Below are 16,222 nucleotides of genomic sequence, written 5' to 3'. Positions count from 1 at the left end.
AGTAGTTTTTAAGTGTTAAAGGACTAGTCTGGAAAGATTCGGAGCCGCTGGTTTGGAGAATTTGGATGAAAGGTGTTATCATTGTGTTTCTGTATCAGTAATCATGCCTGCGAGTATTGAGAATAGCTATCTGAGGTAACACTGACCTAACACAAAGCAATTAGGCTTCAGTAGGGCACTGAGTCAAATAATACTGTGATAAAAAGTCAGGAATGTCTCAACACTGCCATTTGGAATAAAAAAGGCAAATAAAGACAATGGCAGGTCCCTGTAACAAAATCATGAAAAGGAAGCATTCTAGATCTGAAGACAAAACACATTCTGCAGCTTTCTTGCATGTCATCCCTTGGAAGGGGGGAATGGCATAGCCATAAAATAAAAAAACTGCTTACAATTTAAGATGAACTCTTTTTGACTGATTTTTGTTTGATAGTTTCAGTGTTTAGCAGAACACTACAAACTGTCATTAAATAAGGCCATTTAATGGCAGTGTTTTCTCATGCAACTGTTAGTTGTCCAGTACAGTTCAGCCTCCTAAACACTTCATCACCTTATAGGTTTATTGAACATGCTTTAATTAAAACAAAATCATACACATCAGATCAAGTTAGTTTGAATGACTAAATCAGGATTGAGAAAGGTGGTGGAATGATTTGTTAAACTGTGCAGTGTAATTCTAAACCTTACTGCCAAATTAATAGGGCAAATGCAGAAACTAACACAAGAAAGTTCATTGTCTGGGAAATTGGATACGTTTGAATGAGACAGGTGCCCTGTAGAACTCCGAATGGAATAGCTGAAAGGGAAGTACACAGAGCTTTTTAGTCTGTGCAGAATGAACAGGACTCATGAGACTGCAACTTCTCAAAACCAAATGTTTAAAATCTTTCATCATCCAAAAGTTTGGTTCATTGTTAATTTTATAATCCGTGTTACAGAGTTAATAGAGGCATTTGTAGAAGGCAACTGGAAACTTGTTATGGTAAACAGAATATTATAAATCTTTGCACATACACACTATGTAAAGAAATGAAAATGTAGAAGCATGCAATTTAGTAAAGAGATAAAAATCTAATTTCAGAATCCGAATACCATTTGCAACAGTGAATTTAACGCAGAAGAAAAGACAATGTGTCCAAATTCTGTTATAATAAAAATGGACAGGGTGATTGAACATGCATGCAGCTAAAATGTCACCCTATAGCACTAACCAGAAACAAGGCAGGCAAACCCACACAATGATCTCTCGCAAAGTTAGGTGCCAGAGGGTCCAGTGTGCATGATCATATGTATTATTACTTTTAAAATAATAAACGGATCTTTATTTTAAGATTCAATCTATAGGAGAGGGCACCATTTAACATCTCAAACAGAGTTATGTTTTTCATTCATTCTTTTCTTTTAGCTATTGGGAAGGTCAAGTTAGTGCTTGGGCTAGGTGCCAGATTGAGAGTCCTGGAGAAGAAAATCCTCTGATTCTCCAGAGAACAGGCTTCCCCACATTGCTCAATGAATATGTTCCTACTTTGATCTGGAGGTACTATCTGTGTAGGCAAGAGGATAGTTCAGTCACTGTTCCCTTTCACTCCTTGGTCTTGGTGTTGAGATTGCTGATGAGGGTGTTAATTGTTGTGATGTGGATAAATGTCCCTTGGGAACTGGACTAAGATCAGCAAACCAATTTCACATAGGATGATTTTTGGGTCACTATCAGTCTTGGCTGCATTAGGAACCAGTGCTATAGCAGGAAAAGTCTATTTTCCATTACCTGGCCCCTGAGCCTTTCAATAATCTTTGTGGCATGGAGCCCTGTGCCTTAGGGATAGTGTAAGCATAGCAAAGTATGTACATTTTGCTCAGTGTATCCCAACTGGTGGTGAATAAATGGGTTCCCACCCTTCCCCCCCCACAGTGGTCCTGGCCTGTGCCTAGGGCTCCTAGGCACTAGCGTAATACAAATCATCATCATTATCCAGAGACTCAGAATCAGTGTGTGACAGTGAAGTTGCATGTTTCCGTTTGCATAGACACCATTTCCAGAAGCTTGTTACCTAACTTACCTGTCAAGCAGAGCCCTGTGGTAGCTAAGATGTTCCCCTAGTTATGATGCAAGCTAACCCTCCTGCTAGAAGACTGATGACATTGGATGTCTGAGGAAAGGAAAGCACCTGCCTCCTCATACTTGCAGCAACGGTCTCCCTGTGATCCGTGACCCGCGCCCTGCCCTGCCTGGAGCATCTCTCACTGGAATGGGATCAGCAAGTGCTGTGAAGGGCTTCCATACCGGGGGATTGTGTGAATACAAAGATCCTGTGGGGATATTGGAGTAACCATCAGGACAGTCCAACTTTCTAATGCTAGCAACAGGCTTAGGCTCTTTTTACACATTTTTATTGCTCATATTGTTCTAGGGAAGTGTTATAGGACTGATACATTCTCATTTTTATTTGGGAGCCTAATTACATCAATATGCCTCTCTTTACTTTTCCATAGCTTTAAAAAGAATAAATAAAAATATTACATAATTTCAAAGAAAGATGCATATTTCCTTTTTACTAAACTGGGTTAATCCTTTAGCTGGAATATTGTTTATAATGTATACCACAGAGAGTAAAATTAAAAGAACTGCCGAATACAAGGGAAGTAAGACGGACTGTGCACACATCAAGTTTGGGGGATATTATTATTATTATTATTTTATTTTATTTATTATTATGCTATAGAGAAGTCTAAACTAAAATCCGTGGTCCAAACAGTCCTGAATCTCAGAGAAGTTATGATCTCAATCTGAATTTTGCATCGCAGATCCATCTTTAATTTATAGCTGAATCTTTAGGATAAATATTGTCTTTTGACATTGTCTTTTTATTTTCTTTTGCAATCCAAATATCTTCTGACTCTAATAAACAGTAGAAGAAATGTCCAAAAATCTGAAGATATGTTTCTTATTGATATTAATGAATCATGCAGGGACTGCAAGTGGTCAGAAGTCTGATAAAGGTAAGATCAGAAATCTTGTGTAGAGGAAAGAGTGTTTTGTGTATTGAAAATGCTATATGTAGTAAAATAGATGAAGTACAATTGAGAAATATGGGATCTGTTTCTCTGCTGGCATAACTCCATGAGTTATACTAGCTGAGAATTTGGCCAAATAAATAAATAAATAAAAGTTTTGTTTAAAAGCAATGACCTTTCATTAAGCAACTTTTATTAGCACTATACATCCGCTGTAGGTACATTTGATCAAAGCAGCTTTTCTTTAAATTAGCTTACTTATGATGCATTTATTTTATGTTTATACTTTCTTATTTTAAAAGGCTGTTGAATCAAATTTTAGTAATTGGATAATCTCTTACAGATTTGCCTCCATTATTACAAAAAGCTGCGGTGAGTATTTTTATTTTATCCATCTTCCAAAATTCTGTAATATAATCTAAAAATGTTTGTGTTATTACATGTATTTGTTGTTTATGCCCTTTAGGAGGAAGTAATAGCAGGAAAATATCTGCATGGTAATGTATAGAACTGTCTGTACCTATGTGTTGAAAACATTTTCAAATATCATGCAACATATTAATTCTTTTTGTTTTATTTTCTTGTTTAGCTTTCCTTGATATACTCCATTTTCAGGGGTAATGTATGACATCCTGTACTGTAGATAGTATATGTGTATGCACTAGAATAGAACATTATGGATAAAAAGTGTAATCAAAGGATATATATTTAGTGTTCACGAACATTAACGTATTATGTACAGAAAATACACTATTAGCTCTGTGACCTGCATTATTACAGGCTCTGCGTACAGAATTCTAAACCACCAAATCATTGAATAGGTGCATCTAGTTGTTATGATTCAGAACTACAATTAAAATTGTTAATTCCTCTTAACAAGTATAAAACAATTTCTCATGCCAAAACAGAAATATACATGGAATGAGGCTGGGAATAAATACATGCTACATTACTGTATTTCAAAACCTTTTTGGTAGTTATCTTTGTTCATTTTTTTCCACTGTAATCATGGGTTTAAGTGTAAATCTGTTTTGGCAAAAAGATTAACTAAATACTTGCATCACTGTCTTATTAGTAATAGTGCTTGTTTGTCGTATTTATTTTCTCTTGTAAGCAAAAGTAGTTTATTATTTTACCTGTATTTTACTTTTTTTTTTCTGCTGTAGCACTAATGTATGGACAACAGATATGCCTAAAAAAATCATGGCATATTTCCATGCTCAGAATGTTATATTTACTATTAGCAGCCTACAGGTTAGTACCCTTTTAAGAGCCCAAACTTTCTTACTAAAGAGAGAGGGAGAAAATATTAAGAAAACTAGTGTCTTTTGTCTAAGTTGAAACCTTAAATTATAGAGCTGACCAATAAGTCTGCATAATACTGCAGGTCAGTATTAAATTGAGGATAGAGTACTTTGCTTTATAGCCTTCAGAAGTTTGCAAAGAACTAAGACACGAATAATAAAGAAAAGGGTCCTTGTGCTCCTCTTTTGGAGGCAAGGCAGGGCCTGAATGTTTGCACTGTAGGCTTGCATGCGCTGTTTGGTATGGTAACTGCTAGCCAAGCAACTTAGCCACACCATGTTTCTCCATAAAACAGAAGATTTCCCTACCCATACTTCAGGCCTGGCTGTGCTTTGCATTACTTCTACGGAATGTGGGATGCTAGATTTCCTACAAAACTCTCTCTCCTTTCAAGACTTCACCAAACTCTGTTTTGTTTAAAAAAAAAAAAAAGAAAAAAAAAACTTCTTGTGGCAGCATAAGTAGTGCAGGAAGTTCACACCATTCGTTATCCACAGTCATTACAAATGATGGTGGCCAAGTTCAGACTTGGAGCAATGTCATCAGCATCAGTGGAGCTGCACCATTTACACCAGATCTGAATTTGGCCCCCCTGTATAATAAAAAACATCTAATGTCCAATTTGGATTCTTAGCCTTCTCAAAAAGCCCATGGCCCTTCAGAAGCACATGAATCAGTGTCCCATGACTCCATTTCATCATCATAGCTCTTCAAAACTATAGAGATTTACATTAAGGTTTTGCTTTTAATTTTAGTTTTTTAGGCTTTCATGGAGAGCTATGATATAAGTTTGAAGTAGTCTTAGATGACTGTGAAAAGTCACAGGCATAAGGGTTATTGATTTTAAGTAGAAATAAAAGTTACAAAAAGGATTTAATGCGTAAGGTAATCATCAGTGTAGGGAGCATTTAGAGATCCTGAGCTGATGTCAATAGAGCTATGTAGATTTACATCAGATGAAGTTCTGGTTAAAGTTGTATCTGGAGTTAGGCCTTCAGCTGATTATACTGATATTAAATATTTAGGAATCTATTCTAGGAATTATTAGTGAATCAATTGGCTAACTGTGAAGCAGTTTGTACATATTGGGTATGAAGGATACAGTATTTTAAGGATTTATATTGCACACAGAGCCAGCTGTATTCCAGTAACAGGTACAGGAAAAATGGCTTTAGTAATATTCAGTCATAATATATCATTAGCAACTGAAAAGATAATCATGTCACTCATATTGCTCTGTTTATAAGGAAGGCTTCTCCCATCTGTTTCTAATTATTTTAAAATCCATTTATACTGATTAGCTTCATTAACACTTCCAAGCAGTGTAGTCAGCCTTAGAGATTGCAAATACCTTCTGCTCCAAGAAGTCTAAGCATGGTAAAATGTATTTTGTTTGAAATGCAGATCGTTTTCCACCCTAAGCAAAGAAAACAACAACAAAAATTACAACTTCAAACTAGTTTTGAAATAGTCTTTGTTGGAATTCAGTGTAGTATTAATACTTCAGTCCAGTCCAGGGAAGAGTAAAGGTGAGATGCCAGTGCTAATCACACTTATAATGGTTTCTCTTAATGTTATCTGTTCCCTCTGAGTTCCAAAACACATAGGACTTTGTACACTAATGGTGGGGTGTGATGTGCCTCATTGACTGAGGACCTGGCATGTACTTTCCCTCCCATCCAGTTGCATGTTTCTTTTGGTTTTGCATTATTATTAATAGTGCTCAGTATTCTTAATCTTCAAAATGATTTAAGGGATTAATCATCGCAGCCCACTGTAAAGTAGATAAGTATTATTATTGCCTTTTTTTTACAAATGGAGAAACTGAGGCGTAGATGTAAAATGACTTACCCACTGGCACAGAGGGAGTCATGGTCGGACCCAGGATTAGAATTTGTGAGTTCCTATCCTTTCAGCCTGGAGCGTTTAAATAGAGAGTTTCCGGGAGTAAAAGATTAAGGGAGGGGGTGTGGGTGTGTGTATATGTATATTATTATTATTCCCCTCCTGTCTGCAGATGTCTATAAAAAACTACCTGGAGAACCTTTTATACCAGCCCAAACAGCTGCTGTCAGATTTTCAACAGATTAATCATCAGCAGTTTCAAACTGCAGTGAAATATCTCTTCAGGAGCAAAAAGAACCATTTTGTAAGTCACTTTGCACTCACTGTGTGAAAAGTAAGAGCTGCCTTTTGATGTTTAAATAGAAATGGAAAGAAGGCCAGACTGTGGGGGGTTTTGTGAATGTTTCACGCTGTAACACAGCAGACATGGATTAGATTCCCAGGTGTGGTGTTTTACATCCCTTGTTGATTGGGTGTGGGAATATGAGAAAAGTGCACTAAACAATTATGTAGGGGACAGAGCACTCTCTTCTACCAATATAGGACCTGATACTGTAATTTGATCCATGCAAGAGACCCTTACGCCCACACAGAGTCTTGTTGAAATCAGTGGGGTTTCACATGGGCATTAGGGGTCCACCCACATGTATCATTTTGCAGGACTAGGGCCATTACATGGTGTTTATGGATAGGGAAGAGAGGGTCTTCCGTGATGGGAGGAAAGGCCTGCAACATAGGAGGACATGAACATGGGGGAGAGCAAACCAGGAGAAATGGAGGATACTCCCCTGGAGACATGTGATGAGTGCCCGAATAATACAAGAGTAATAGTAATAGGATGAAATTTAATAGTGAGAAGTGTAAGGTCATGCATTTAGGGATTAATAACAAGAATTTTAGTTATAAGCTAGGGACACATCAATTAGAAGTAATGGAGGAGGAAAAGGACCTTGGAGTATTGGTTGATCATAGGATGACTATGAGCTGCCAATGTGATATGGCCATGAAAAAAGCTAATGCGGTTTTGGGATGCATCAGGAGAGGTATTTCCAGTAGGGATAAGGAGGTTTTAGTACCGTTATACAAGGCACTGGTGAGACCTCACCTGGAATACTGTGTGCAGTTCTGGTCTCCCATGTAAAGAAGGATGAATTCAAACTGGAACAGGTACAGAGAAGGGCTACTAGGATGATCCGAGGAATGGAAAACTTATCTTATGAAAGGAGACTCAAGGAGCTTGGCTTGTTTAGTCTAACTAAAAGAAGGGTGAGGGGAGATATGATTGCTCTCCTATAAATATATCAGAGGGATAAATATAGGAGAGGGAGAGGAATTATTTAAGCTCAGTACCAGTGTGGACACAAGAACAAATGGATATAAACTGGCCACCAGGAAATTTAGACTAGAAGTTAGACGAAGGTTTCTAACCATCAGAGGAGTGAAGTTTTGGAATAGCCTTCCAAGGGAAGCAGTGGGGGCAAAAGATCTATCTGGCTTTAAGATTAAACTTGTTAAGTTTATGGAGGAGATGGTATGATGGGATAACATGGTTTTGGTAATTAAATATTCATGGTAAATAGGCCCAATGGCCTGTGATGGTATATTAGATGGGGTGGGATCCCAGTTATCCAGGAAAAAATTTTCTGTAGTATCTGGCTGATGAATCTTGCCCATATGCTCAGGGTTTAGCTGATCGCCATATTGGGGGTCGGGAAGGAATTTTCCTCCAGGGCAGATTGGAAGAGGCCCTGGAGGTTTTTCGCCTTCCTCTGTAGCATGGGGCACGGGTCACTTGCTGGAGGATTCTCTGCTCCTTGAAGTCTTTAAACTACGATTTGAGGACTTCAATAGCACAGATATAGGTGTGAGGTTTTTTGCAGGAGTGGTGGGTGAAATTCTGTGGCCTGCGTTGTGCAGGAGGTCAGACTAGATGATCGTAATGGTCCCTTCTGACCTAAATATCTATGAATCTATAAGACATCAGTGTATTGTAGAGTCTGTTTTATTCAGACAGAGACAGTTGCGATTCAGATTGCATTGTCAGAGCGCACAGGTAAGTGCCTAGAACACTTTGGGAGCTATGTAAATAATACTAATCAGAGCTGCAAATGGCATTTTCTCACATGGTATTCACAGGTACCTCCAGGACTGATCGTGATGCCAAATCACCATCCCTAGAACTAGCACTGAAACATCAGTCCTGAAAGTGCTGTCTTTTGAACCACAGACATTTAAGCTGGGAAATGACCTATTAGTTCTAGTCCATCCCTCTATCAATATATTTTTAAGTGTTTGTCCAGTCTTCTGAAGGACGTATGTTTGGGTAGGCACTGCAAGAAATATGGCATGTGGAAAAGATCCATTCTGGGCGGCAGGGAGGATAAGGTGATTATCTATCTGCATACATACATACTTTATGCACAGGTTGCCACAAATCTTCACATTTTCCCTCGTATCCAGGCAAATACTCCGTAATCTCCAGCCATTAGTAGCCTTTTTCTGCTTTTCACTTTGCTTGAGATATTCAAGCTGATTTTTGGCCCATAGGAGAAAAGAATAATCTCCAGTAATGCAATCAGACACAGTATTTTATTGCTGCTCTATTTCGAAATAGTAGAATATTGTGTCAACGCTTCTTTTTCTCAGGCCTCAAATTAAAATATATATTAAATTAATGATGAAAGTAAATATAGTCTCTTAACTCTTGGATACCTGCAGGAATTGGGAAATATTGTTATTGATCTGGACGGGATTAGGGAGAGAATTTTCCAAAGCCCAGGAGGAAATAGGACTTTGTTCCTTGTTACATTGGAGAAATGCTTTCCAGCTTTGAGCTCTATGGAATGTGTGGATATACTAAGCCAAGTTTTGCGGGTGTCGTCAGTGAGCTATCTCCAACCTGATGTCATTAGAAGACTCCCTAAAGATCTTCCACAAGACACTTTCAGAAACTTGTAAGCCATTTATTTCCCAATGAAAACAATCATTTCTATTGTCTTCTGATTAAATATACTTTTTTTTAAAAAGAGTTTGATATAGTGGCTCTATACTGGCATCAAGATACAATTTTCTATTTAGTTTTCGTTCATTCTGATGCTATAAAAGCATGTTTGCTAATCTATACCATTAAAAGAAATTCCACTTATCAGTTAATTTGCACGTGCCATTTTATCATTTAGATCAGCAGTATTCAAGGACCTCTATGACAAGACAACGGCAAATGCACAAAGAACTCTGTATGACTGGATGAAGCAGATTCTGCAAAAATCCTGTATCACCAAAGGTATGTTGAATATTAAAAGGAGGACTTGCTTATCTCTCTAAAAACATGGCCAGGAAAGGGTCAATCTTTCCTAGTGAACTTTTTTCCTCATTATGAATAGTGCTGTGTTAAGGGTAGCCCTCTTAAATACTGTACATCTCTCCAGCATACAGTAAACATATGTCCTTTGCTAGAACTGCACTGCAGATAAAATTATAAAATATGCTTATTCTTCAAGGTGAACTCCACCCTTGTGCAGAGGGCCATACACAAGGACTGTGTGCCCCTTTAGTCCTGTTTCTAAGGCTTATATGGGATTTAAGTGGTGTATTATCCTAGTGCAGGCTCTCTGCACAGAGGTGAAGTTCACTGTGGTACCCTGTTTAGACTAGGAAAATAGGTGATCTTTGAAAATGTTAGCTACCATGTTTTAAACACAACAGAAGGCTATGAGGGTTCTACCACTGGGGCACTGGCTCATTCAGAGAAATTACAAAATTAAAAGCAAAGTAAAATAAATGTACCTCCTTCCCAATTTTATATGCCTTTCGCAGCTGTTTCTCTCCTGTGGATGAGGTGCTTATTCCAGGGCCCAACAGTACAGCACACATTCCACTAGGGGGCACCAAAGCAACAGCAACAAGACATCAGGAAGACGCTTACACTTCATTAACCACATTAGCAGCCCTTTAGTAGTAATAGTTCTGGTGACCAGATGTCCCGATTTTAAAGGGACAGTCCTGATTTTTGGGTCTTTTTCTTATATAGGCTCCTATTTCCCCCCAGCCCCGTCCCAATTTTTCACATTTGCTGTCTGGTCACCCAAGTAATAGTAGCAATTTGCTCTTCCAGGGTTTGATCCTCTTCCCATTGAAATCAATGGCAAAATGCCCAATGACTTCAGTGGAGTAGGATCAAGCTCCTGTGCAATCTTCCATCTAAAGATATCAGAGTAATCTGTAAATACTGAAAATGAATGAGCCTCAGACACCCCTGAGAAATAGGTAGGTATTAACACCAGGGGTGAAAGTACCTTAAAGGACTTACTGGTATGCAAGGCGGCTGGGCTCCTGGGGAAGGTGGGGTGGTGGCTCTGGGCCCTCGGAAGGGGCAGAGCCTCGGGCGGAAGGGGCGGGGCTGGGGCCAGACTCACCCAGCCAGCCCTTCAGCGCTGCCCAGCCTGCGCTGCTCAGGGCTCTCTTGGCTGCCATGGTAGCGGCGGTGGTGGCTGGGAGAAATTTAAAGGGCCCAAGGCTCCGGCCGCTGCCAGGAGCCCTGGGCCCTTTTAAACCGCCAGGCCCTGGGGCAACTGCCCCCCACCCCCATCAGTTGGTGGCCCTGCCAGTACAGTGCTAATAGCACTGCTGTGGCAGCGCTTTAATGTCAGCTGTGTACCAGCCTGTACCGGCGGCCTCTTCCTTACCGGTACGCCGTCCTGGCTTACTTTCACCTCTGATTACCACCATTTTACAGATTGAGAAACAGAGGTATATTACTTGCCCACAGCAAGTCTGAGCCAGAGTTGTAAAGAGTCTAGATCTTCTGACTTCCAGATTTGTGCGTTAAGTACAAACACATCCTCCCTTAATTAACAAGTGAATATGCAGCCAAGAAGTAACTGAAAGTTACAGTGCCCCACCTAAGAGTTCTAGCATTGGCAAATGGTCTTGGTTGTCATGGTCTCTTGCTTGCTCCCGTGACCATTATGGATTAGGAACAGTATGAAGACAACAGGAAGCACGGAGCTTTCACATCCCTCTGCAGTATCCCCTCCTTCCACTGCAACTCAGCAATGCAAGAATCCTGAAACATACCACATATCTATGTTATGTAGTAGGCTGCCTTCCCAACATTTTTGCTAGTTTTTGTTACAGATATTTCCTCATTTGTATATTTGTTGTGCCTGTGGAATGGCAGAGAGCTATTTCATAACAGCATGTCTTCCTGCCCAGTTGTGCCAAGGTCATAGGATCAACATGAGATGACGTGTTGTTTTAATGTTTCAAAAACATCTCTCTAGACTAGAGATTTGTTTCTAAGTAACTCAGCTAATTCTCATTTCTTTCCTATTAAAAATACCAGCCTCTCAAAAGATGAAAAACTCTGGTGGCTTTTACAAAAACAGGTGCTGATGTGTTTTATATTTTCTGCCTGCTTTTTAAAGAACAAAAAAAGGTTCCAGGGACCCTAAACTCCAGTGTTGCCAAAAGCAAGTTTCCTCTTCTATTAAACACTGCAGTCAGGATCTTAACATTGTGAAAATTCCTTCCCCCTCTCTTTCCTCTTCTCTCTCTCCCTTCCTGTCTCTTAATGTGCTTGGTCGTGGGAGATAGTATGGTTTAATGATGAAAGCAAGGGACTGGACACAAGGACTTTTTGAGTCTATTCTGAACTGTTTCACCATGTCAGCCATCATAAGGCAGTTACTTAAGAGCTGTGTTTTCAAAAATGCCCACTAATTTTGGATGCCTCAGTTTGAGAAACCTGTGGCCTGCTTTTTCAGAGATGTTGAAAACTTCCTCAAGTGTATTCATGACTATTAATAGAAATCAACTAGGGTTGTGGGTGATCAGTATCTCTGCAGATCAGGCCCCAGAAGTGTCAAGCTGAGCACGCAAATATTGAGACATCCAAAATTCATAGCCACTTCTAGAAAATTTAAGCCTTAGCTACTCTGTGCCTCAGTTTTTCCAGTTGTTAAATGGGGATAATTATTTCCCAGGGCTGTTGTGATTGTTTATTTGTAAAACATTTTGAGGTCCTTGGATTATGCTATATAAATGCAAATGATTGTTCTTCTTATAATACAGTATTGTATTTCTTCAGCCTTTATCCTAATTTATGGCTGTACTAAATATTTTTTACTTTGTCTGAGGTTAATATCAGTTCAGTTAACAATGAGAGTGTTCTGTATAGTCATAGCGTATAATCAGTCGTTTAAAGGGACCTTGTCAGGTTAATAATATACAGCTATAAAGTGCTTTACCTATGTTATCAAATAACACATCTGATTATGAAAACTGAATTTCAGAAAAACTGCTACTTCAGACTGCTTTTTACTTTTCCATTATGTTCAGTTTAGGCAGTACAGACAGATGAGTCATTTTCACTTCTGATTCTCATTATTAGCACGAAGCTGCAATAGATGGGTGCACAAACCTCAGCGGAAAGTTTTAAAAGCAAACAAAGCTGATTTATTGACATTTAAAATATTAATGAATACACTTCTATTATTAGTGTTTGTAAAATGTTGGTTATAATTAATCTCCTCTCCACCATTTATGGATTTAAACTATCTGACATTGTCCATTTTTAAAAGCAGGACCTAGTAGTGTTATGATTTTAGAGATCCTTTGATTATCCAGCAATGAAGATGTATAGAGTATAATGTTTGTGTAATCACAATGACATTCTTTACATTTGAATGAGTATTTTTGTATAAAACAGAGTTAAATGATTCATCCTCTTGGGTCAGTGCAGAAAATCTATGGATTTTGGGAAGATATATGGTCCATCTTCCATTAGAAGAAATTATGAAAATTAGTCTGAATGAAGTAAGTAGAAAAATGTGTTTGGATGTATCAGTAATCCAATGATGTGATGCACAGCTAGAATGATCACAAGCACAAACTTAAAAATGAAAGATTAATGTGTATTAAAATTACTTAGTTGCAAACGAAATCCAAATGTTCAGTTGATCATTTGTTAATGAACCACTCCACTGCCTCTTTTAAAATTGAAAACTGTACAACATTCATAAGTACTTAATAAGATGTGTATTCTTGTCGTTGTCTCTTTCCCACAATCTATCTGCATCAAAACTTCCATGAGCTGCACCGGGAGCTCTTCAGATGAGGCAGGATCAGGCCCATATTAGATTGCAAATTATTTAGGTGTGATACAGAACTACTGGTCTTTGCCTTCTTAAACTTTGTATTATCCAAATTGCTCTTTGTGCCATCTGTGTAATCTGAATGGAGGCAGATGATTGTTTATAGTATCCAACATGTATATTAATGTCTTTAGTTTGTATAGATTCCTGATAATATGCTTTTGTTTGTACTAATTAGATGAGACTATTCATAAGCTATGATAATGCAACAAAGCAGCTGGATACAGTGTATGACATCACACCAGAACTCGCGCAAGCTTTTCTAGAAAGAATAAACTCATCGGGATTTGATCTGAGAAACACTTCAACTATCTACAGGTAAGCAAGACTTACTTTCATTTTTAGCTGTCTTTGAAAATGCTTTTCTGGAGCAAAGTGGAGTGAAGGGAAGGGAGAGACTGGATGCTGCATGGGATTGTTAGAACATCATTGTCTTTTGCTTCTACAAAACAAAACAATTAGTTTTTACCAGAAAAGAAGACTCAGCTAGCCACCGGCCTAACCATTGCCTGATGGTATCAGTAATGGCATTATGGCAGAATAGACTTTGAGGAGGGAATCACACGACACTAGCCAGCACCACCACCACAAGTGTCATTAATTGATACCCACATTACCAGTTGCAGCAGAGAGACCAAGGAGGAAATAGGTTAAAAGAATGCTCTAGCCTCCCCACTTTAGTGAGCCCTCAGAGGCATAGGTGCTGACTCTGTGGGTGCTCCAAAAAAATAGTGGGTGCACAGCAGACCAGCTCCTCCCCCACGCCCCCCAGCACCTCCTGCCTGCCTTGGATTAGCGGCATGCAGGAGGTGCAGGGGAGGAGTGAGGGTGGGGAGCGCTTAGGGGAAGGGGTAGTGGAGAGGTGGAGCAGGGGTTGAGCACCGCACAGCAACTCATAAAGACAGCCTGTGCCCTCAGTATAGCAGTGAGTCACATTTGCATGCCTTGTTGACCATCTTGTGACTGTTTTGTTGGTAAACAGAGGACCTCCATCTTCAGGGCTGTCAAACCAGCACTAAACCCACTTTAACAATAATAGCAATACGAAAGAAAACGAACCTTTCTCTTGAATACTCAGTGTGAACCACCTGCAAGAACATTTTGTTCCTTTACATTTATATTACATTTTGTCATATAAATGATCCTAGTTAGTCCCAAAACACCACTATCTGGCATTGTTTGCAGCACCCTGAGGCATTTCCTTGGACTTTTCAAATTTATAAAGAATAGGCTTTATGGCTCCAATTCTTTTCTCCTTACACCAGTGGAGCTCTATTCACTTCAGTGGAGTTATCCTGAATTACACTGGTGGTAAGTGAGAGGAGAACCAGGCCCACCATGTATATTTCTGTGTCAAGAATGAGGAAAAAAAACCTCACAAATGGTTTTACTACCCATACAAGGTGCCAACTTCTTACAAACTGGAGGAATGTCACGCTCCAAAGTCCTTAATATATTCCATTTTTACAACACCCTTATTTTATTTTACACATTTTAACTCTATTAATAATTTAAAATGCTCTTTTAAGAAGTAGCATTATTTATTGCTGCTAATCCCAAGGGAGATTAGGAGCCTTTGGTGGCTATGCAGTAATGCATCAGATGGTAACTGTTATACAAATGCAGTTATAGATACTTTGTCGATTTTCCTGTTAATCTGATGATGATGTCCCATGACTTCTGTTGGGCCACTAAAACAGTGGGTTCGCAAAAAGAAAAGGAGTACTTGTGGCACCTTAGAGACTAACCAATTTATTTGAGCATAAGCTTTCGTGAGCTTCATCTGATGAAGTGAGCTGTAGCTCACGAAAGCTTATGCTCAGATAAATTGGTTAGTCTCTAAGGTGCCACAAGTACTCTGATATGACCATCAGATCAACTGTGTTCATGTGGCTGATGCACAATGGTCCTGTCAACCTGACAGCTGAAATCATGCATTCAACAAATGCCGCTGGAAAAGGCTGTCCATAGCGTGTTTTTCCTAACCAGTGTGGACAGCTTTTTTTCCTTCTATATTATGAAACTCTGCTATAAACTTAATCAGAAGGGTGCTGAGTGAAATAGTCTGTAGGGAAGCTTTGTAAAACGGTTAAGAAAAATATCCCTCTTTATCATAGTTACAGAAAACATACCACATCCCTGCTTGCAGTAACTGTGTTCGAACTTTATTGTGTTCTTAACATAGTTTCAGTTACCGGGTTGACTAAGACAGAAGGATATTAGGCATGTAATCCTCAGCCATACACACAATTGTGTGCTCTGCCCATGCTAGGAAACAAAGGCACGTTTGACATAGTATGTCAAATATCCTCTGCCTCCCCCTGCCTCTGAAAATGGTTGTCTTATGAGGGTAAATAGTACAACAGAGCATTGTAAATGGCTACAGTCATTCTGTGGGGTATCAACTGGATTTTCTTACAACTGCTGTTGAACAAATCTACGTCCAGTGGGGCAGCCACGTAACTCTGGCTGTGTGGTGGATAGGGAGCTATGCTAGATGTGAAACATGGTAGATTTTTATTTAGTTAGTTTTAAAATTATAAAATAAAACCTATCCAAGACTCTAGATGCCCAGCACGTTAATTAATTATACAATACAGTGAAATCCCAGCAGCATTAAATTAATAATTCCAACAGGAACTCAGCCTGTCAGACACCTACAGAGACTCCTATCCACCCCTTCATCCTTTCTAAAGTGGGGATTATACCCAAAATCCTTCCAAAGGGAGCAGATTCCAAAACTGGAGTCCTTCAACTGAGAGAATCCTGCTACAACGTATTGAGTCATTAACCTAAGTCCTGACAGCAAGCGTTTCCCAACTGATTTTAACAGAGTACAAGAGAGTGTAGGTCTCTGACCATTCAGAGCTATAAAGACTGTAATTCAAGGTGTTGGTGACAAC

At 39.1% G+C, this 16,222-nt stretch overlaps 1 protein-coding gene across 1 annotated transcript in view; it reads left to right on the top strand.

Moving 5' to 3' along the window:
- The window catches only part of OTOA (otoancorin), a 54,987-nt gene that overhangs the window by 651 nt on the left and 38,114 nt on the right, over window positions 1–16,222 (top strand). Inside the window, exons 2-11 of the mRNA XM_074965302.1 lie at window positions 2,911–3,000; window positions 3,359–3,387; window positions 3,482–3,512; window positions 3,605–3,632; window positions 4,182–4,269; window positions 6,338–6,469; window positions 8,884–9,119; window positions 9,345–9,448; window positions 12,875–12,981; window positions 13,498–13,637. Of these exons, the coding sequence (XP_074821403.1) occupies window positions 2,919–3,000; window positions 3,359–3,387; window positions 3,482–3,512; window positions 3,605–3,632; window positions 4,182–4,269; window positions 6,338–6,469; window positions 8,884–9,119; window positions 9,345–9,448; window positions 12,875–12,981; window positions 13,498–13,637 (977 nt within the window). The 5' untranslated portion in view covers window positions 2,911–2,918. The remainder of the gene's footprint in view (window positions 1–2,910; window positions 3,001–3,358; window positions 3,388–3,481; window positions 3,513–3,604; window positions 3,633–4,181; window positions 4,270–6,337; window positions 6,470–8,883; window positions 9,120–9,344; window positions 9,449–12,874; window positions 12,982–13,497; window positions 13,638–16,222) is intronic.

The sequence above is a fragment of the Natator depressus genome, chromosome 10, assembly GCF_965152275.1.
Source record: "Natator depressus isolate rNatDep1 chromosome 10, rNatDep2.hap1, whole genome shotgun sequence".
In the NCBI taxonomy this organism is placed as follows: Eukaryota; Metazoa; Chordata; order Testudines; family Cheloniidae; genus Natator; species Natator depressus.
The sequence above is the reverse complement of the archived record's forward strand: the minus strand, read 5'-3'. Positions and strand labels throughout refer to the sequence as shown.